The 23032-nt window shown below is 40.4% G+C and overlaps 1 protein-coding gene across 1 annotated transcript in view; it reads right to left on the bottom strand.

The window, feature by feature from the left end:
- Positions 1–4157: 4157 nt before the first annotated feature.
- Positions 4158–23032, bottom strand: part of LOC136709332 (AT-rich interactive domain-containing protein 3B-like) — a 53348-nt gene continuing 34473 nt past the window's right edge. Inside the window, exons 5-9 of the mRNA XM_066684475.1 lie at positions 8466–8649; positions 6361–6605; positions 5153–5431; positions 4591–4680; positions 4158–4342 (exon numbers count right to left, since the gene is read on the bottom strand). Coding sequence (XP_066540572.1) covers positions 4158–4342; positions 4591–4680; positions 5153–5431; positions 6361–6605; positions 8466–8649 — 983 coding nt within the window. The remainder of the gene's footprint in view (positions 4343–4590; positions 4681–5152; positions 5432–6360; positions 6606–8465; positions 8650–23032) is intronic.

Here is a 23032-nt window from a genome sequence, read left to right as displayed (position 1 = left end):
TCCAAAAATAAACTATACGACAGAGGTCTTCAAATCCAGAACTTGGATCCAGGTTCCAGGCCAGGATTTCAAAATGGCTGTCCAGTAAGACACAGCGGTTTCAGCTACAGTGTCATGATGCCTGGCTATTTTATAATACCGTCATGCTAGGATCTAACTAGGATCTAAGGGCTGGATTTGAAGACCACTGTGATATGACATCAACACAATTTTGTAATATGTAGGTCAGTGTTCATAAAGCTACATGACACCTACATAAACCTTTCAAGACAACTGACACAGACCTAAATAAACATCCACACATGCTTATTCCAACGAGCAGCATTTGTCACAAAACTTTCCAAAGTGTAACTGACTAAAGCAGCATTTATGACAGCCCACACTTATGGGAAGCCAGAAACATCAATGTAGGTCAGTGTGAGTTGTCACAAAAGGGTTCTAAAGATGGTATGTAGCCTTGGGAGCTACTGTAAAGTGGTACCTAAGGATTAACTACAATGTTCAGTGTATTTACTAAATTCATGTGGAAATGTACACACTGCATTTGAGTATTTGCAATGCATTAATAAACTGGCCCTTGAGTTTAATGTTTATGCACATTTTCAGGACGTCTGTCCACTCTCTGGTCCAGCAGGAGGAGATATTACAGGTGCTTAAAAAACCTTCCAAAGGAGGATGAAAAATCAGGATGTTTGGCAAAATGCACTTCCTGAGTTTAGCGTGGGGATATCACATGGCCGTTGTAGATTGGACACTTCCCATGTTCTCATCAAACCAAAGCACTAACTAAAAGTCTTGTTGTATAGAGGTGGGGGGGCATTGCAATATATCAAGTAATAGCCAGCTATAATTCCAACCTTATAAAACTGCAATCTTGCACATTTTGGGGCCTTTCTTTCCCAAGTTCTTAATGATCATGATTTACTGCAGGAAAGACACCCAAACTGTACATACAAGCAGTCATGTCCCCCTGGAATATATTGTATATATATTGTATGACTTGGCATTATTTAAAATGAAGGGCCAGATAAACAGAAAGGCTGAACTGCTCTTTGGTTTCTAGCTGTAAAGGAAGAGGGTGTTGCAGAAGCACCTGATTGTACAAATGCAGAACATTACATAGTCATTAGAGTGACCACTAGAGGCCAAAAGAAAAGGAGAAAAAAATAAAAAATAAAATAAAAAGAGAACGACGGAGATAAAGAAGGAGAGTTCCACTCCGGAATTCCCAAAACTGGTCTGTTGATTCCAATATAGCAATCCGGAACGAGGTTTGAGTTCTGAATATTTCGACCCTGGAATGAGGCTTATGTTCCAGATATTCCAAACCCAGGAATCCGGAATGGGGTTTAGATTTCAAATAATCTGAGCGATATCCCAGCAATATGTCCCAGATACAGAGTCTGATCTAGAAATCCAGAACGATGCTTGCATTCCAGGTATTCCTGTCTTACGTTCTGGAAGAGCCTGTTTGGATCCGGTCTGCATGGCAGCATGAGGTACGTAGTGTAGTCCTCAGTCACAGAGCATGAGGTATTCTTTGGAAAACAGTCTCATCCCACTTTTGTGCATAATTCTGGAGAACTGTTTATTTAAAAATGAGTGATGAAAGACGTCACAACACTTCCTGAGAAAACTGCCTCCCCATCACGAGAGGCAAAAGTTTGGAGGTCTGGAAAAGTTTGTTACAGCATTTAAAAGCCTGAAAAGACTGAATAACAGTTCGGCTGTGAGGTAGAGACTCGAGGGCTTCCAGTAAAGTTCAAACGATAAAACACCATGTCTCAAAGTTGATCCACCAACATGTCCCAACACCTTTGACGTTGTGTAGCAAATATTTGGAATGGCTAGAGGCCAATTCAGGGTTTTATAAGATTTCTATGATTGATATACAGTGGGGCCACATTCTGGGTTGTTGTGAGTTAAGACCTTGACACACAGAGCAACTTTTATTCAGAGTGAACAGGTAACATTGTATTCCACTACCGTTTAATTTCTGTGAACTTCAACTGATCACATATATTCACTTAATTAATCTGTTGTAAATAGTAAAGGCTATGAAAATTTAACATCATTGTTATAGTGGCCAAAAATATCATTCTTATCCTTTATCTCTGTGTTCATAAAATGTGCCTAAAAGTTCAAAAAGCACTAATAGATAAACTGAATTAATTTCAGCAAGCTAACAGGACACTTTTTAAGAGGTAACTCGAATGTAACGTTAAAATATTTAATGTGGATCTTAATGTTAATGTTGGTAGCAGAATGTTACTGAACTGTTTAAGGAGGAACGTTTGTAATTTTGACTTTTTTTTTATTTAGCTTGAGACAACTTGTTGGACATTAAAAATTAAATGAAATTAAATAACTAGCATATTTCCACAGCCACCCATTTGTTTACAAGAGAATCAGCATGAGTTAGCGCATTAGCTTACTCTTCGGTTTTCAGCTCCGGTGTGGTGTTCAATCTCACCTCCCTGCCCTGAATTCACCTTCTCTGGTTTTGAGGGTCCTTGGGCGGTGAAATTATGATGGGGAAGTAAGATTGGGCACCAGTGTGGCTCTCTTGGTGGCCACTGGGAGACTGTTCCTCTTTGGCTGACTCTGTAACATACATGAGCATTGAAACTGTGGTAATAACTGTAATTTACATTGAAACAATAATTCTAGCCCTCAGGAATTTTACAGTAAAAATATATCTACTCGACTGTCTCTTCGAAACCAATGTTTCTATCATTCATTCCTTTCCATATTTTTTAACGAACCTCAATATTTTGTGAGGAGCAAATGATATCTTGTTCCACAGGAAAACATTTTTACTCATCCTTCCCCTTAAAACTAAAATTCAATCACAGTATTTGCTTCTGAATATTATTCCATGTGCCATGTTCTGTGTGTAACGGCCTTAAATTTGCACTGTATGAAGCGCCCATGCTCTGGTCTTGAATGGAGCTTGACTGCTTCACTGCAATTGAACAACTGCTTTAGTCAGAGAGTTGGGGGCTGTTCTTGGGCACAGCTCTGTCAAATGTCATTACTTCACATTAACTAAATAAAAAAAAAAAAAAAAACTTTTTTCCCTAGAGTCCAAAAAAAAACCAAACAGCTAGAAGCCCAAGCCCTAGACCACACTGGCTTTTACTGCCTAGTACAAAGGGATGTAAAACTACAGGTGGTCATCCCAAGAAGGGAAATTTACAGTCTTAAGCTGGGTGTAAACCGCGTATTTATAATGGAAGAGACATTAAACAGTCTGTTGGTCAAAAATACTGAGTCCACTCCTGAGAAGACGACACAACATCGTCAGAACTGCTACAACCTTCAAAGCTGCCATTGTTGTGGTTAGTGAGAGGTATTGCATGTATGTGAGGTATTTGCAGGTAACTGTGATGTCCGGTCCATTGGGAGCGACCAAAGACAAAGAGACTTTGGCCGGAGTGAATGGACTGCCCAGTGATGTCACTGAGTTCATGATCTTTGGGAGCTGTGCAGTTGCATTGAATTCAAGCTCAAGGTTTGGCTCTGTTTGCATTGGGGACCAGAAGTGTCTACTCCCTCTCGCTGACCATCCAGCCTGGCACCACAGCAACTTGGCTGGAGAGAAAAACGAATGCATAGCAACAAAAGCGAGCGATGCCCTTTCAGAGAGAGAGAATCGCCTCTTTTTCCTGATTTCAGACAAAAATTCAAATAGATTATAAAAAATAAAAATTCATTCTGCTAAAGTATTTCCTAACACAGCTCCTGAGGTAAAGATATTCTTGCGATGTTCTTTTTCTTCTTTGATTTGAGGTATGTAAGAAGAGTAAAAAAAAAAAAAATCAAGAGATTAAAAGAAAATAAAATACACCCCAAAAATCAGAAGACAACACTTTGTTTTCTTCTCTAAATAAAAATCTTCAAGTTCTGTTACAAACGCCACCTGTCAGCTAAATTTTGGCTGAACATTGTGATTGTGTTTAGCGTTTGAATGTGTGTGTGTGTGTGTGTGTGTGTGTGTGTGTGTAGTAAATATAAATCTAAATATATGTAGACAGCCAAGGCCAACAGGAGGAAAAAAATGAGGTACTGGTTGTGCAACAGTTTGATTTTCAAAAACATCCGTGACTGGTCAGTTGGAGCTCAAGCCCAGGCAGCTGCTGGATATCCAGAACAGACTATGGAGAGCCACTGGTGGATGGCTCCGCAGAGCTGGGGCCTTTAGAGGAAGAGGAGGAAGAAGAAGGGCTATGGCTAGGAAAGCTAAAGGCTGTGCTGGGAACCACAGGGGCTACAGGGGCCATACTCGCTGCAGCAGACACATTCACTGGAGCTGCGGCTGATTTCTGAGCAAAAAGTGTTCCTGAGACAGAAGAAGAAATGGAGGATAAAGAAATAAGATCTGGGTTCAAAAAGGTTAACCAGGTCAATGATTATTTAATCAATACAAGCCTGTGCTGCTAGAATCAGAAATTATAATCATACACAGGATAAAATATAAAATGTCCTATGCCAAATCATTACAGCTTCACACAGGGATAAAGAAAAAGAACACCATGTGATCACTAAAAAATAAATGAATAAAAAAATATAATCATGAGAGAGAAGTACCTGAATAGAGAACACCATTGACCTCCACAGAGACGCTGATGCTGGTTGCTCCAGAGGAGGAGATGCTCATGGCCAGGTCATGCTTTTCTTCTGTAAAATTGAAAGTACAATGTTGTCCAAACAGAGCCTTGGATAGGTGACTGACATGTCCTCTTTGATCAATGTCACATATTTCTTTCTTCAATTAACTGCAAAATCTAACATAATCCAAGGTCTATATATCCCTATACATAAGTTGCAGTCACATGATTCTTTTTGGGGGTGGGTGCCATATTGGGTACAGATTGTCTGGTTTCAGAGTGCAACACTAATGTAAACAGATGGAAAAGACTGATACATTTATTTTATACACAAATACTCTGCACTGGAGTCTCACAACTCTCTCAACTATTTTACAAACATTTAATGCACTAGCACATTCTCCACAGAGTAGGTCCCCCACACGGAGGGAGCCATGTTCAAAATGTGTTTAATAAAGAACCTCTGTAATATACAGGTAAGTGTCAAAAAACAGCAGTTTCATAACTTGACAAGAAAATGACTGCTTATGGATGGTACTGACCCCGGGGTGGAATGCCCAGTCGCATGTTCATGGGCATGTGCGAGGCCAGGGCTAGCAGGTTGTGCTGAAAGGCTTGCTGCATGAGTCTCTGCTGCTCCTCGGCCAGACGGGCTATCTTCCTCTCCGGACCCTCTGCACCCACCCCGCCCACTCCTGTCTCCAGCTTCTCCCTCAGCTGCTCCAGTGTTGCAGCTCTTGCCAATCCGGCCACCTGCTGTTGTCCTAATGCCAGTGCCATGGAAGGGGTCCTCACTGCCAGCAGAGATGGGGATGCCTCTTCTGAGAGTGAGTGAGTGAGAGAGAGAGAGAGAGAGAGAGAGAAGAAAACACTAAGCTAAAATGGCTACGGTGGTTTTTTACCTGTTTAAGCAAGATGTGAAGGTAATGTAAATTTTAAATCGTTCCTATGCTCCATGTGCAGAACTTGACTTCTACTGTAATTATGTGAATACAATGTACTTAACAAAAAACAAAACAAAACACAGATTTGACTCCAAGTAGTTGTTTACAGACACCCATTGATGACAATTACTTTTTCAAACACTAAAGAAAGGGTTAGTGTACAGTACTATAAATCAAGCACATGGGTTATCCCACACATACAAGAAATTAATCTGAAACAAAAAATACATGGCTAAGCTAACAGTTTGTTGACACAAGGAAGGATGTAGGTTTCAAATTTTCCAGTAGAGGGCGCTGTCCTTCAACAAACTATATGCAGCAGCTCAAGAACCTGTTAGAACTAGCACATATATTCTGTATGTAACTGGTTGCGTTCGTTTTCACACGGTCAGACACCTTTACCAGAAACTATAAAGGTAGAGACAGACAAAGAGTTAAAAAAAAAAAAAGGGTGGGAAAGACTGTAACCAAACGTCTAGTCCCAGGAAAAGTCCCACCCTTCAATAAAAACAGTCTATCAGCTCAATAAAACCCTTCTTTGATGTGGAGAAATGCGCCTGTGCAGTAGACAGAACAAGCTGTAGAAACATGTTTATTTTAAGGGCTCTCCCCATGTAGATTAATAGGAGCCCAGTAGTGAAAACAAAATGGCCACAGTTTGAACAGATATTGAAGACTGTAGCTTTGCTAGATAACACAGAGATTATTTTATTTACATGTGTTTTATATATATGAACACACATACAGCCTCTCAAATCTGACTTTATTGTGTCACAGTGAGTTATTTCTATTATGTTCCCACTCACCAAGCCCCTTTTTGCCAGAGGGTCCTGGGGAGCCCTGAAGGCCATTGAGCCCAGCCAGGTGCATCTTGGGAGGTGAGAGGATGTGGGATGCTGTGCTGGGGGAGGGGCTAAAGCGGAACAGGCCACTGCTGCTGTAACTTGGTCGCCGACCTTCACGCCTGTTGCTGTCGATGGCGGCCTGCAGCTCACTGGGAGAACTCAGGCTTTTACGAGCACACTCGTATGGGTACAGATACTTCATATACCTGAAATACATAAACACACATGCATTATTATATGTATTATGTTTATTATGTGTAATTGACATTATTATCCACAATATCAATTATATCTATTAAGTTTCTATTACTTTTTCATTTTGCATTTTAGGATCTTGACAGGGCCATGTCATATCTTTAGAACATGGTTGAGTTTAGTTCGTAATAAAAGACTGTCATTGAGCATCCAGCAATAACATTGATTTCAAAAGAAAGTTTGGCTGAGTAGGTGTCCACAAAATGTTTGGGCATACAGTGTGTTATAGGGCATTAGTATTTATTTATTTATTTATTTATTTATTTAACTAACTAATTATAGCAAGGAATTCTATATATTTTATATTGATGCTACATCCATCAGACTAAATGTAAATCATAAACAGAAGCTTTCTGCAGTCAGGAAACTGCAGGGATCACAATCAAAACATAGACTAGATATAAAATGTACAGCCTCCAGAATCTCAGAGTCAGCACTAAACAGATAAAGAGACCTCCATTTTGTGCTTTATGATCACAGCATTTTTTCCCCTTCTCATGAATCATATGCCATCTTCCAGTATATAATGGATGAACCTGTCAATCAATACTGAGCTTTCATCATATCAGGGGAAAACAACTTAATGACAAAGAAAAGAGAGGTAATAAAAATTCAGGAGGGAGGGGAGGGTGTGAACGATAGAGAGAGAGAGAGAGAGAGAGGAGAGCAAGCACGAGAGTGAGAGGGAGAAAAAGAGAGCACTGTACTACAGTCATTATGAACTTTGACCCTCATGAAATCAATAAATCCATCCGATCAATAAACTTCTCCAATGGGAGCAGAACCTGACGTAGAGGGAACAGAAAAGAAAGCATGAGAGAGCAAGAGAGAGAGAGAGAGAGAGAGAGAGAGAGAGAGACAGAGAAGTGCCAAACTAGGAAAAAGGAAGAGAACATTAATGCAAGTGTCTAAGTATTATTTTTACATTATTTCTGTGACGTGTAGCTCACATGAGATGAAGTACCACATTGCTTTTTAGGCTCTGAATTAACCAGTTTATCTAGTTCCCATTTTGTGTAATGGCTATGTTTTAAAATACATTTAATACAGAATCTCTGATACATTCACACCAGTAGGTGTCTCCTAATGTAAAGAAAGTAACTTCAGCTATGTACAAACAAGTAGTTTTTTCCCTCAAGCATATCATTCCACCTTAAAAGCTGCTGAGCTTCTGAACCCAAACAAACAAGAGAACAGCATCTCAGTGTTGCCAGCTTAGTGACTTTGTCGCTGTATTTAGTGAGTATTCAGACCCTTCTAGCAGCTTTTTTTCAAAAAAGCGACTACCGAAATCTAGCGACTTTTTCTCGTGTTATTGAAGACTTGTGCAGACTTGGATGTGAAAGCACATAATGCACATTTACTGTCCTCAACGCACAGCGGTTGCTGCCCGTGAGCCCCTCCCCAGTCCCAAAGCCGCCAATGATCACACCCTGGCTTACAGAGCGCACTGCATTTAACTCAGTCTCAGTCTGATGACTTGCTCTTTATGTGAGCCAGCACAACGTGTGTACATTAGGTTTGAAAATCGATCCTATTTACGAAAAATTAACAAACGACATGGAAATAAAAATAAAAACTAATTTAGTGTGTCAGTGTTTCAATGACAAAAGAAAAAAAAGGTCTGGTATGCAAATTAGATGATGATGTCATTTAGCGACTTCTAGTGACTTTTATGACAGCCAATATCTACTTTCCTTACTGAAGATTTGGCAACACTGCAGCATCTCCCCAGAACAATCAACACATTTAAATTTGAACAGTATACATGTTGTTCAAGGCAGTGTGAATGTGTGAAATTATGTGCTTACTGTGTGCGGAGTGTGAAGGCTGCGCTGGTTATGGAGGTGGGCAAATTCAGGCCTTTGGTGATTTCTCTCCAGATTTTCTTGTTGATGACCTCCACTAGACCCCCTTTCTCCGTCACCAGTTTGTACAGCATGTACAGGTCAAGTACCTGCTTTGCCATGATAGGGATTCTGTTCACTGGAGTTCCTGCGAAATACGTACATATCACATCTCTAAATTCATTTTACCACACATTAATATTACACAACACTTGAGTATTACTTCAAGAATCAGCATGGTAATATCAGTCAAGCCCCGGAATAGATAAGATTACAGCAAACTAGAAAGTATTAGCCCAGTTTAGCTGAACAGTGAGCTGGAAAACAGGCCCTCAGCAAATGCAAATTCACCACCACATTTTGATAATGATGCATTACTCTTGTCAACAGCTAATGCTAGGTTAGGGCTGAGGTTTGGTAGGTGTGGAGCTAATGGTGAAATCACCTACATGAAAACTGTAAAGTAAGATTTGTGTCTAACTACTAAATATAGCCTTAATTTCAACAAGCATAATAAAAATTCTTTAAGGAGAAATCAACTTCAAGACAATTGCTTATTGGAGTAATTTTAAAATATACATGTAGACTTATGCAAGTTGTTATGACAAACTTTTATAGGACTTATGTTGCTTAAGAACTTGCTACTTGGTAAATTAATATTCATTCTTGTTAGCATTAGTTCTTTAATTTTCTGTGTATGTTCTGCACAATTTTCAGCACAATGGACATTCATTAAAACTTTTTTATGATATATTATGTCTAAATATATCTGTACTAAATGTACACAGTGAATATGACATTGATAGTTGTGCTATGTGCTAGTTAGGCTAGTTTTGCTAATGCCAAAGCACCCACATTAAGACCAGCTATTTAAGGCTGGGCCTCGTGAAAAGTGTGCCAGACATCCGGATTACACAGGTTCACTAATCCACAGGCCACTATAATGAGCATTATTTGAAGGATTGCACATGCTAAAGCTAAATCCACACACTACCCTCTCTGTGTTTTTAAGGCTTGTGGCGTTTGCTTGTGTGTGTGTACATGTGTGTTGTAATTCTGTGACCAATTCTGCCCACAGACCTCGGAGCAGACACCAGAGCCATTAGTGGCTCTTAAAAAGCAATGTGATCATTCAGGAAGATTAGCCTCGATCTGGTGTCTTAACTTAGCCCCATCTCTGGGTAGGTTGGCTTTAATTAGAGCAGGAGAAGTGGCCACATGCTCGTACATAGTGCAGGACACTCTTAGAGCTAGAAGCCACCTTCCCAAAACTACAGTTGACAGGTATGTATTAGAAGGTTTTAAAAAACGAGAGACAATCACCTGATTTTCAAACTTTGAAATAATCACTGTAGTTGAGATATGAACTAATAATTAGTATATTAGAATTTATTTTCTTGGGTATCAAGCCCAATGTAAAGCTCCTAAATCTGTGAATCTAAATGATTAATTTAATTATTTTTACACAAACTATGTGTAGGTCTTAAATAGTAACCTTGGGAAGTTATTAGGCCTGACATGTTATATTGGGCAGATACAAGCTGTGGAAAAGGATTATTTGTGAATGTGTGAAATGATCCAAATACTGTTGCTGTCCAGGAAAGGGCATGTATCTCAAAAATAATATGTTTACACAAGAAGGAAAAAACCTTAATTTTCAATGGAAGTGAATGTAAAAGGATTTTATCCAAGTAATTTTAGAGCATTTCTATTGGTCCATTCATCCTGAAATTGTCACACAATGTGAAAGACAGCTGCTGTGATCAAATGTAGTAAACAAAAAAAAAACAATAATAACTACTTAATAATGACAATATAGCCCAAAATGACCAAATTAGATATTCATTCATTCATATTTTGTAACCGCTTCATCAAGGCCAAGGTAGGAACACACACTGGACAGGGAGTAAGTCTATAGCAATGGCATCACACCCTCAGCCACTCAGTCACACATTCACAGCTGTGGACAACTGCACACAGTCACCCAGTCACTCATACATTCACACCTGGGGACAATTTCACCCCCCTACCTAGACACTCACATCTGCTGACAATTTCACACCCTTATCCAAACACTCACACACTCAAACCTGTGAACAACCTCACCCAGTCACTCACACATTTACATGTGTGGACAATTTCACACACTCACCCAGTCACTCACACCTGTGTACAATTTTACACAGCCATTCCCCCTAAATATGTGTTTTGTACTGTGTGAGGAACATGGAGCACCCAGAGAGCACCCGTGCAGATCCATAAAAGAACACACCAAACCCCTCACAGACAGTTAACCAAGCTGGGGATCGAACCCAAAACCTCAAGACCCCGGTGATGTGTGGCAATGACACTTTTGCACCACCATAAGAGCATAATTTGAGAAATCTCTGATTTACAGCATTTTCATAAACTAAGACCAAACTGCTTTATTGAAAAGTGTTATACCATGGTTCAAAAGACCATTTCCAGGTCACATTTCCAACATCTATGTTCAGTTAACTAAGTTCTAGCTAATACCTGTGACATTAGTGTGAGCCTCATGAAGAAATATAATGTGTACATGTGTAAAATAAGCAGCTACAACATAGGAAATCTATTATATTTTGGTGCATTACTATATAAAAGGCACCTAGAAACCAACCAAAATTAACCACCATTATACCCAGAGTGTCCACGTGCTGTAGCTGTTCCAGTTCTAGCCAGTTTATGTTTGTGTAGGTCTATAGAAGCCCCTCTGCAGACCCCCCTTTTATAAACAACTCTATAGATACTGTTCTCCAGCCCATTGTTTGGGGATCATATAAAGCCAATGAATGTCTATAGCTACCTCCCAGTGACATCATCATCAGGGCAGTTGTTGGTGCATTGTGTGTGTGTGTGTGTGTGTGTGTGTGTGTGTGTGTGTGTATGTGTGCGCCAACATAACACATGATCGCTTCCAGAACACACTCCAGAATGCTCACACAAACACACACACACACACACACATACACACACACACACACACACAAGTTGTTTTCAATACTTAAATGTAGTTCTGCCCATCAGACTCACATCAAACAATTAGCATGGTTGCAGGGGTCAAAGGTCAGGCCCAAGGTTATTGATGCGTGAATTAAAATGCTGGTCAGCAGGAAGCAGTGTTTTCATTCGCATACATACATCCCCAACACACACACACACATATGCAAAAACAAAAAACTGACACTAACAAATAGCTCAAACACACCTCTGGATTATACACACATACAGTGTCCACTATGGTCACTTCACCAACACTTTAATATAAAACATCACTGAATCTGCCAAAAGATTTTGGAAAATAAAACCATATCACAATTAGGCAAGATCACAAGATCACAAGTAATTATTAATAGTATTAATAGTAGGTATTTTCACCTTTAGACAAGACCTTGGAACATTTATGTGAGGATTTAACTCATCATTCAGCCATACGAACATTAGTGAAGTCATGTACTTATTCTGACTAATTAGTTCCATTTATTCATTCATCATCTGTAACCACTTCAGGGTCGCGGTGGGCATAATCAGTTCCACCTGAAGTCTGTTTAATTAGATGGATCCCCATTGCTCCATTGATCAGGACTCTCATCCACTGATCCACAGCCCAATGCTGGGGAGGCTCTACGGCCTCTTGTCCACTTCAGGACTGAACAATTCCGAGCATGGGTTGGTAACAGTTCCAGTGGCTATTCCACACAGACAAAGTTTGTTATGGAAGGCTTTCAAACCATGCTGAGAAAACCAGGCTTAGCACTCTGTGGGATGGGCTTAAATGACACAGAGGTCTGCTGATTGGCTCATTAAGATTTTTTCTGCTCAAATATAAAGTTCATGTTTTTACAGTTGAGTAAAAAGTGCAGCCCCTTGCTGTATTTAAAAAAAAACCCTTTCTGCTCCTGATTTAGCAATGAAAAAACTGTAACTGGGCCAACATTTCCGCAATGGCACAGATCGATACAGAATGACATTAAGAACGGTTTTGTCCTGGAGTGAAAAAGAGGCTTATACTCCTGAACTTCACCTTGGGCTCATGTGTAGCTCCTCCAGAGGGCCTCTTTTCATTTCAGGCTTTTCTGATTTTACAAGCTATGTATACACAACGTGTGTGTCCACAATGGATGCACCTGAAAGTATCTAACCTCACTAATTGTAAGAGGTCTTCTGGACAGTGTATTTAATTTCAATCATTTAAAATGGCTTAGATTAAACCAAGCCTCATACTGCCATAGTCTTCAGTGACCACCCTTAAGCTCTGCTATTCTACACTTATGAAAACAACAAATGTAAAAGTCATCTGAGAAAAGCCTGATATTAATCTCTTGGCTGTGGAGCTGCTGCTGAAGGCCAATTGCACTCCATTGGCTTGTAGGCCTCCAGTGTGTCTCTGAGGCCTGCTCTGATTGGCCGCAGGCTCTCGTGTCCCATCATGCCTTTCTGCAGCTTATTTTACCCTTGGGATGGGCCGATCAGGGGTGGAGAGATTAATGGCAGCAGGGGTCAAAGGTTGAGCTGGTGGGAAGCCCTTAGGCTGAGGCCCCCCTGGCCCCCAGAGAGAGAGAGCGAGACAGTGCGAGAGACAGAGAGAGAGAGAGAGAGAGAGAGAGAGAGAGAGAGAGAGAGAGAGAGAGAGAGAGTGCGAGAGACAGAGAGAGAGAAAGAGAGAGAGAGATCTAACTCTACTGAAGAAGTCCCTTCACTTAGGGAGGAGTGTGATCGAAGGGAAAACAAGAGTGGGACAGATAAGGAGAGAGACAGGACCAGAAGAGGAGAGTGCAAAAGAGGGAGACAAACAGAGAAGATGAAAGAAAACTAGCAAGATAACAAAGAATGGAAGGAGAAGGGGGAGAGAGTGAGAGAGAGAGAGAATGAGAAAGATAAAATAAAAGGAAATCAGAAAGAAACAAAGATAGAGAAGGAAGAAAATGGTGAAAAAGAAAAGAGAAAGGGAGAAAAATGAGAAAAGAAAAGAAAGAGAGAAAGAAAGAGAAAGAGAGAGAATAATAGGAAATCAGAAAAAAACAAAGATAGAGAATGAAGAAAAGGGCGAAAAAGGAAAAGAAAGGGAGAGAAACGATGGAAAATAAAAAAGTAAAGAAAAATATAGAAATGGAGTGAGAGAGAGAGAATAAAAGAAAAGAGATCAGTAGCATGAGTAAAGAACATGCCAGAGAGAAAGAAAAGTGAGAGAAGAAGGAAGAAAGATAGAGATATAGAGAAGTGAAAAAAAGGGAAAAAAGTAAATGGGGTAAAAAAGACTGAGGAAAGAATGAAGAAGAAGAAGAAAAAGAAGGGGAGAAAGAGAGAGAGAGAGAGAGAGAGAAAGAGAGAGGTAGAGAGAGAGTCTATATTTATGCCATCAGTTCATATTTCACACTCACATAAAAATACTGAACATTCATTGTCATTCATGTCATTGTCATCCCAGACACTCATCACCATCCTGATTCTTCATTGTAAGACATGAAATCCATTTTCATCCTTGATGAAATATAAAAATCACATCATAGATAGAGAGAGAGAGAGACAGAGAGAGAGAGAGAGAGAGCGATATTAGAGACTAGGGGGCTGAGCTGAATGCCTCCACTTCACATGCCAAACACTCACATGACCTGAACATTTATAGCTGCACATCTGTGATGAACTCCAACACTTTTATAGCTTTTATAGTGGTCTATTCAGGGCAGAGCTGGGTGTCCGAATCCAAGTGTCCTGGATATGTGGATAATCTCATACCAGCACTCAGCAGTGAATAAGATGGGAAAGAGCCATCAAATAAAAATAACAGGGCAAATACACCCTGGCTCCTGACCCCATTTTAGCGTTCAGCTGCTCATGTGCAGCATCTATTATAAATCAGTGGCTGTCTTGGTAAATTAAATATCGCTGATTTCACATTACTAGCATTCCTTAAATAATTAAAGGCCTGCGAGTGACCCCCTGCCAACCGACAATGACCCAGGGGATGAATTTTTCAGTGAACACGCATCACTGCCACTCCGGGGTGAGATTTCACCAGGAAACACTGCCCTTCCTCACCAAAAAAAGAGGACAAGCGGAAGGAAGCTCGGCTGGACGAAGAAGGCTATAAGAGGACAGTGTTAAAGGGCCAATATCCACCATTTTCACTTGTGTTCATTTATGTAAATGGACCTGCAGGTCTCCGTCACACAGATCCAGGGTTCTGGAGTTGTAGTTTCAATTCACTGTCTGTGAGGAGTTTGGTGTGTTCTCCCCATGTCTGCATGGGTTTCCTACCACAGTCCATAGGTGAGAGTTGTGTGAGTGAATGTGTGAATATTAGCCCTTTTCCACCCATGCGTAAGAGGTTCCAATCACATTGATGCAACTAATTTTGAATCTGGAGGGTTCCTTCTCATTTAAAAACAAAGAATAGTAGATTTGAACCATGATAACGTCTCAAGGTTCGTAAGCTAAAGCTCAAGAAAGAACACAGGGCCTCAAATAAATTGCTAATGTGTAGTGGAGTAGGACGGGGTCATTTGCAACATGTTATATCTTCCTTGGTGTTACACTGGGGAAAAAGACCACTGAATCAGAGGTGTCTGTGGACCTATTCACTCTGAAATTGGACAATGGAGAATGGGAAATTACTCTTTATCTAATTTCTGATTTGAAAAGAAAATCATAAAGAAGTAAAAAGAGGAATAATGCTCTGGGGCTGTATTAAGGTATGTGTAATTTTAAGCTATTTTCTGTTCTCGCAGTCCACAAGTTTGAACTTCAAACTCAGCATCATTTACACATGCATATTCTATAATCACTATGATCTGAACCTGCTGTAAACAGTAGATAAACCATAACTATTTCCTGATTCTATACATTTATCAATGGCTCCAGACTCCCCTGATAATAGAGTAGTGTATTTGCTTGCAATGTTCTTATAATGATTCTTTTCCCATTTCTTTTTTTTACTTTGAATGGACAATCATAAACGGTCATTTCTTATTTTCCATTTGTCCAATTTCAAAACGAATATCAAATGACCACAAGGTATAGGAACCCAGGTGACTGGGGGCCTGAATTTCACCACAGTAATTCTGCAACTGAGCAATGCCCACCACTGATAATGTATCCTTTGTTCCTATCTAAAGTGTTGCAAACACAGGCCAGGTTGCTGAATAGCACCACGGTTCTAAGGTCTTTTTCACACTACAGCTATTTTCGGATGTTTGGTTTGAAATCAGAGTCCTTGCCTTTCCTTCTATTGGACTCTGGTGCAGTCAGATGCAGGTGTAGAAGCAATCTGCTCCAGGTGCCATGTTTTGTGGTTGCATGATTCGTTCATTTTGTAACATGACTGCTTTGATTTGTGGTGTTACTTCCCTTTCCCATGTCTAATAAAACCAAACTGTATTAAGTGACAGTATTAAGCTCAGTTCTGTGGAGTGAGTGTGTGTAATCTTGGGCTGGCCTGCAGGGATAAAACTTTCATACAACAAGGGCTCCTGCATAGTGAAGCCCTGTGGTTCTTCAGCACTTGAGTATTTGTATCCATGAAAAATATTGAAAAGCAGCACACAGATGAAGCCCCTTTCTGCCATTTTGTGAGCCTAGAGAGAAGTGATGTAAGGGATTGCGAAATTGATCCACAGTTTGGATGGAGTTCTTGTGTGTGGTAGCAAACCAGAGATAATGAACCCCTGCCACAGTAGAGCCCAGGATCAGTCCTGGATGTGGACTCAAGTATCCAGGAGAAGTGTTATAAAAGCCTCATTTCATTTAGTTGAAAAGGGCTCTGTGTGGTGCCCTGCAATGGACCGGCGCCCCGTCATGCACAACCAATGATTCCGGGTGAGCTCTGGACTCAAGCAATTACAGACAATTAATAAATGATTGAATAAATTAATCATTTTACACACTAAAGCCAGACAGGAGTGTTTTTCAAACTTTCTTCCATCCCTTGAGATTTTAGGGGGTAACATATAGTCACTGTCCAATGAAAAACATGTATCTCCATGTTGGTCAATTTATAGTTGACTACATCATGTGAACACAGCAGCTGTCCATCACATTGTGTGTCGGTTTCATGATGAATGGACCAATAGAAAATGATTTGGAATTAATTATTTTTACCTTGACTTCTATTGCAAGTTAAGGTTTTTTCATTCTCCTGTAAAGTTGCTATTTTGGAGAGTAATGATATGTAAATGAGCCATGTCCTCATTATTGATGCACAATTATATTTGAATATTATCTGTATTGGCAGATAATTGCTTTTTTAATGATTATTGGCCTCAGATTTTTCCACCACTGACATTGTGTAGTAGCATAAATGCAGAGCTGAAGCTCTTATTGCTTTGCTGTATTGTTGAACTGTTGAATTTGTTATTGCTTAAGGTCTATTAGAATTTCTGTGTTTAATCCTTTGCTTTAAGTTAACAGAAATTTGTACATTAATGTTTAATTTTATTTGTTTGAGTAGATCTATTATTAAATTAATTCATTGTCTGTAAAATCTTATCCAGTTCAGGGTCGCGGTGGGTCCGGAGCATACCCTGGATGGGGCGCCAGTCCTTCACAGGGCAACACTCACTCACACTTTCGCTCACACGGTCACACCTACGGACACTTTTGAGTCTCCAATCCACCTACCAACGTGTGTTTTTGGACCGTGTTTAAAACCAGAGCACCTGAAGGAAACCCACGCGGACACAGGGAGAACACACCAAACTCCAAACTCGAACCCACAACCCCAGGACCCTGGAGCTGTGTGAAAGCGACACTACCTGCTGTGCCACCGTGCCGCCCTAATATTACATTTATATTGTTAAATTTAAATTACGTTTTTATATTTTCCATACAGTTCATTGGAAGCTAAAATGTGCAAGTAAATGTTACCTTTGTCTATAATGTTAATCCAGGGTATATTATCTTCCTGTATTTTATATATATCCATCAGCATCGACATCAGCAGATATGTACACGTATAATATTGGATATCGGCATTGGCCGAGAATTCCCATATTGGTGCAAGCCAAGTTCTAATTGGCTGTCCTGTATTGTGCCTCATTAACAAAGCAGCCCAGACTAAAACACTCCTTATTTATCCAGCATGAATGGGCTAGTGAAAACTGTAGGTCTTTTGTTAGTTGCCAAACTAGCTTATATACTAATATACTGTAACGTTTCTCTCTGTAGTGAAGGGTTCATGTAAGTGAGATGATGCTTGTGTGTGATTTCCCTTCACTGAGGGCAGGAGGCTAAAGGCTCCCTGAGGGTCTGCATCTCGAACCACATGCTCCTGGGCATTTAGCCTCCATTATGTTAACCCTTTCTGGGCTACAATCACACGGGAGTGAACAGATACACTATTGGTTCAAAAGTTTGTAGACACCACTCTTGAAATGATGTAAACCAACCTCAGTATGGCTCCTGCTTGAATGTAATCAAATCCTCAAAACAACGATCCAGCATGTGATATAAAGTCTAGAACCAAAGCTATTACCATTGCTTCAGCCACAGCAAAACAGCCATGTTTCTATGCTGAGGGTCTATTTTATCAGCTTCACAGACCACATGGGTGTAATATGGGTGCACTTTGTAATTCTACAAACACACTCCATATGTAGCCCTGCATACTATTTAGCCCAGTTTCACCCTTTTCTTTAATATTTAGGACCTCCAAAGGTCCACCACGGAGCGAGCATGATTTGGGTGGTGCATCATTCCCATCATTCACAGCACTGCAGAGACACTGATGTGGTGGTTGTGGTGTTGGTATGGGTGGATCAGACACAGCAGTGTTGCTCAAGTTTTTAAACCCCTTAGTGTCACTGCTGGACTGAGAATAGTCCACCAACCAAAAATACCTGTCCAACAGCATCCTGAGTCCATTGATTAAGCAACAGATGAGGTAAGAATTAATCAGAGTGGACCCTGTGAGGACACAGTGTTTAAAAACTCTAGCAGCACTGCTGTGTCTAATCCACTCATACCAGCACGTAGGCACATTCACCAAACTATTGCTTTAAGTTTCATGAAATGAGTGAAAGAAAAAGGATCAAAGAAGCAGCAGGAGGAGGAGGAGGAGGCCATAGAAGGGTAATCTGACTCTTGCCCTGGGTCAAAAAGATGGGTCACCTGGAAGGAAGAAGGGATGAGAGGAGAGGGAGATAAGAGAGGGGAGGTGGGGGAGAGAGAGGAGGGATGAAAAGAGTGGATGGTGTGAAAAGTGAGAAGGCCACTCTGACTGTAACCAGAGAGTGTGAGCTCCCAGAGGACGGATGCTTGAAGCTGATCGCATTCTAATCAACACCTCCTCGAAACGAGAGAGAGAGAGAGAGAGAGAGAGTGGGAGAGAAACCGTGTACTGACTACCTGACTGCAATCTGCACAGAAAATGTGGAAGATATTATTCTTGACTAAAACATATCTTCTGAGGTGCAAGTGTAAATTTCAACTGGAATGACTCCACAGGTGAGATTTCCTACTCGGAATGTCAGGAGTGCCTCACCAACCCTGAGTCTGGAATCCAAAATGGCTGCTCACACATAAACAGTGTATAGAAGCAGTACTATTACAGGTTATTAGAATTTCTATCTATTTGTGTATCATTAAATCAGTCGTACACACATTCATATCTAACTGCTGTATCTGGATGTGCTTCCATGGAGTTTGTTGAATGTGTGTCTGTGTTGCCCTGTGAAGGACTCTGTGAAGGAGTGGCGCCCCCTCCAGGGTGTATTCCCACCTTGCGCCCATTGATTCCAGGTAGGCTCTGGAGCCACCACGACCCTGAATTGGATAAGCGGTTACAGATAATGAATGAATGGTCAACTCGAATATGACGTCATTCCCAGCTGACACCTTGACTTATAAGGTAAACGGAACACAGTATAAACACTATTTTAAACATGGCCACCCTCATGTGGTAGAGTGATTCCATAAACCATCAACTGGTTTATTCAGGGATGATATAGTGGTTTAATTATTCATCTCTGTGAGTTGAACTTTACAAATATTTAAAAAATAAATTTACCTACATTACATAAAACCTCCAATATAAAGGTATAGTTTGGTCAAAATTAATCAGCCTTTTCTTTCTCTCTTCTTCCTTTGCTTCCTTTGCTGTTCACATCTTCTTCCCCTCTTCTCCTCTTGTTCTTTTCCCATTTGATTTAATGCCATATGCTATGGCACAATATGATATGTTGTGATACAGTGCCTTACAGTGAAATTCTATTGTTATTTTGTTACATGTTGGAAAATGCAGCAAAATAACAATAACTTGACTTAGAAAGGCCACGTCATATTTATTTGGAAGGTGTTAAATGCCAACGCGAGTCCAGTATGAAGGCAGGTTAACTGCCATTGCCGTGTATGCAACCTAATCTTGTCCTGTGTCACTATGACAACTGACCGCAGGATGACGTTGACAAAGGCTATTTAGAGGTTAAACAGAAGGTCTCTCTCCCGCTTTCCTCTCTCTCTCCTTCCCCCTCTCTTCCTCCCTCTTATAAGCTGAGGGCTGTAATCAATGTGGCGGCAGATTGGCAGATAAAGCTGTGAGTTGGAGATTGATGATCAATACTCAGGGATCAGCTGCTGGCCTTCTGTTCCCAAGGAACATGTTAATACTGAGGAATTTCTTCCTGAAAAGTAAATGCTCAGAAAAAAGGAGATTTGCAATTTGTTTCATCATCCTGGGTCTGTGTAACACTTATAAGTTCAATCTTCTGAACATTTGACACTAAACCCAAAAGCAGAAACGTTATATTATTTTAAAGGGATTTCATATTTTTCCAGTTAACATATATTTTAATTTCTGCTCCCAAATCTAAATTCCAGGAAAACTGAAAAAGGGGGAGACAGAGGTGCTGTGCCTCTCTGCATTCAACTGCCTGACTTTCCACTAAACAGTGAGGAACGTTAGACACAGCTGACATTAGACACACACATGTGGAGCAGCAATGTCAACATTTACAGGGCCACTGTGATCGTGCCATCTACATTAAGGTTTCAATGTGTGCATATGCCTTGCAGTTTACGGTACTGTGTGTGTGAGTGTGAAGGGAAACCTGCTTCTCACAGAAAAGCAAAGATATTATACATCCACGAGAACAGCATTATGTACATTTAATTATACATAATTTACTGGTTTTTAATCACAACAACATTCCTGACTGGCTGAAAATTTTAAAAAGTATTAAACGTAATAAAAGTATTATAACATGGGCAGCAAATTCCACAAAATATATTTAACTACCATCATCAATTTCATGCCCAAACATAAAATGCTGAACCTGGGTTAAAAGAGCAAAACTGTTGTCTTGGAATGAGTTAAGTGAGGTTTCATTAGTGAGGTATTGGTCAGCTAAAACATGATCCTGTGTCATCAGGCAGTTCTCTGGTATACATTATACATATAGGTCATACATTAGTTCTGACTGCTCAATTAAACCCCTCACTTTTTTGCTGATGGTCAGTGCTGTGAAGGTGTCAGAGGAGAAAGAATGGGACACAGTAATATAGTGCTGGTCATCTGTAAACTGCTTAAATAACACATGGGCCCTGGGTCTGAGATGGAGAGGCAAAGTAAAGACACACACACACACACACACACACACACACACACACACATATATATATATATATATATACACACACACCACTTTTTCAAAAATGAACATTTAACAGCCTGATACGTCATCAGAACACAAAAAAGCAGTACTTCATTGGCTCTCTGCTGCCTGTCTGCAGCAATATCAGAGCTTCTGGACTTTAACCTAGTTAAATTTAGTGCATCACATGCCTTCAAGTCCACTCTACCATCTTATATTATCACCCATTCCCAACTCTCTGTGATATAAAGCGGAGTTCAGTTGCTTATTCAGTGTGTTTTTGTTCAAAACTTCCAGTTCCACCTTATATTTTGCCACAGGTGATAATTGCGTCGCCGTGGAAGGGGGAACTGGAAGTTTAGAACCATTGCCAAATATTAGTGATGTTTTATGCTTGTTATGAAGTAAAGGGACATAATGCATTGAAACTACATTAAACTAAGATAATACAATGGTTAATATGATGATTGCTTCTGATTCACAAGGCATTCATTGCCCTACATTTCCTGTGGTATATAGCCTTAACCCTATGCCTTACCCAACTTTCACAACAAGAAATGAGACACCCCTACCTCTAGGCAAAACTAAGGCTAAGGGGTGAAATGGGACTGAAGCCCTGCTCTACAATGTGTAGAAATGGGATTGTGTCCTGTCTGGGCGTGGCTTCCCATTCAACGTAGGTGGGGCCTTCCCACGCCAGATTTAATTTTAAGACTAAGCCACAAACCAACCTGATCTTTAATCCTAAACAAGCGTGTACGCCTTAACAGCAGCTTTCATACAGAGACCAGCGTCACAGTGCTGATTACCAAAAACCAAAGAGAGAGAGAGAGAGAGAGAGAGAGATACACCCCGTCTGTCTGGAAGTCTGAGGCACCACCCTTACTCCACTCCTTCTTCCGTTCTCCCTTGCTTTTACTCACACCCCCTGTCTCATCCCTGTGGGCTGGAGCTGGTCAGCAGCAGTAGAGAGAGTGTGTTGTGTGTTTTACAGGGTCATTAATCATGGTGAGGGACAGGGGGGCCCCCTTAATCCAACCCTTTCCCCTCTGAAAAAGAAAAAAGAAATCAACCCCCTGACACCAGCCCACCACTACCAACACACACACACACACACACACACACACACACACACACACACACACACACACACACTTCAACTACAACCCACTGCACCAACTAGCCTGGAGATCAAAGTTTTCTCGTCCTGGTCATGTCAAGTCTGATAAGTTGCTATCATCTCATTGCAAAAATCAATAGTATTACTGATAGTATTTCTCCTTTATTTCTGGAGGAGCATAAGTGCGTTTCCTCCTCCTTTCAATTCACACCATTTAATAGAACTCTTTATATGAAGTATATTAAAAAATACACTCTATTGTTTATTTGATTATATTTGATGGGTGTAAGTTTTAGCAAGCTTTTATTTTATACGTGTGCGTGTGTGTGTGTGTGTGTATAAGCAAGGCAAGGCAAGTTTATTTATAGAGCACCTTTCACACAATGGCAGTTCAATGTGGCTTACACAGCGATAGTATAGTAATGTATACATTAGTCCTCCAGAGTCCAGAGAGAGAGAGAGAGAGAGAGAGAGAGAGATAGATAGATAGATAGATAGATAGATAGATAGATAGATAGATAGATAGATAGAGAGAGAGTCTGAAAGTCAGTGGAGCTCAGCACGCTTGGAGGAGAACACTATCGTGTTATGTCAGGTAACAGATGCTTGCATTGGTGCTGGAGAATGAGACAGAGTTAAGTGACTGTATTATTGTTTTATTTGATGTCATTGTAACCCTTTTAACTTCATAAACTTCCATTCCCTCTCAGCCATATTAGCCACGGAGCTCCAGAGCAAAACTAAAAAAGCAAACTCCAAATGCCAAACACTTTCAGACTGACTAACTTAATTTAGGTTAAAATCAG

Source organism: Hoplias malabaricus, chromosome 11, assembly GCF_029633855.1.
Source record: "Hoplias malabaricus isolate fHopMal1 chromosome 11, fHopMal1.hap1, whole genome shotgun sequence".
In the NCBI taxonomy this organism is placed as follows: Eukaryota; Metazoa; Chordata; class Actinopteri; order Characiformes; family Erythrinidae; genus Hoplias; species Hoplias malabaricus.
This window is presented reverse-complemented; position numbering and strand designations above follow the sequence as displayed.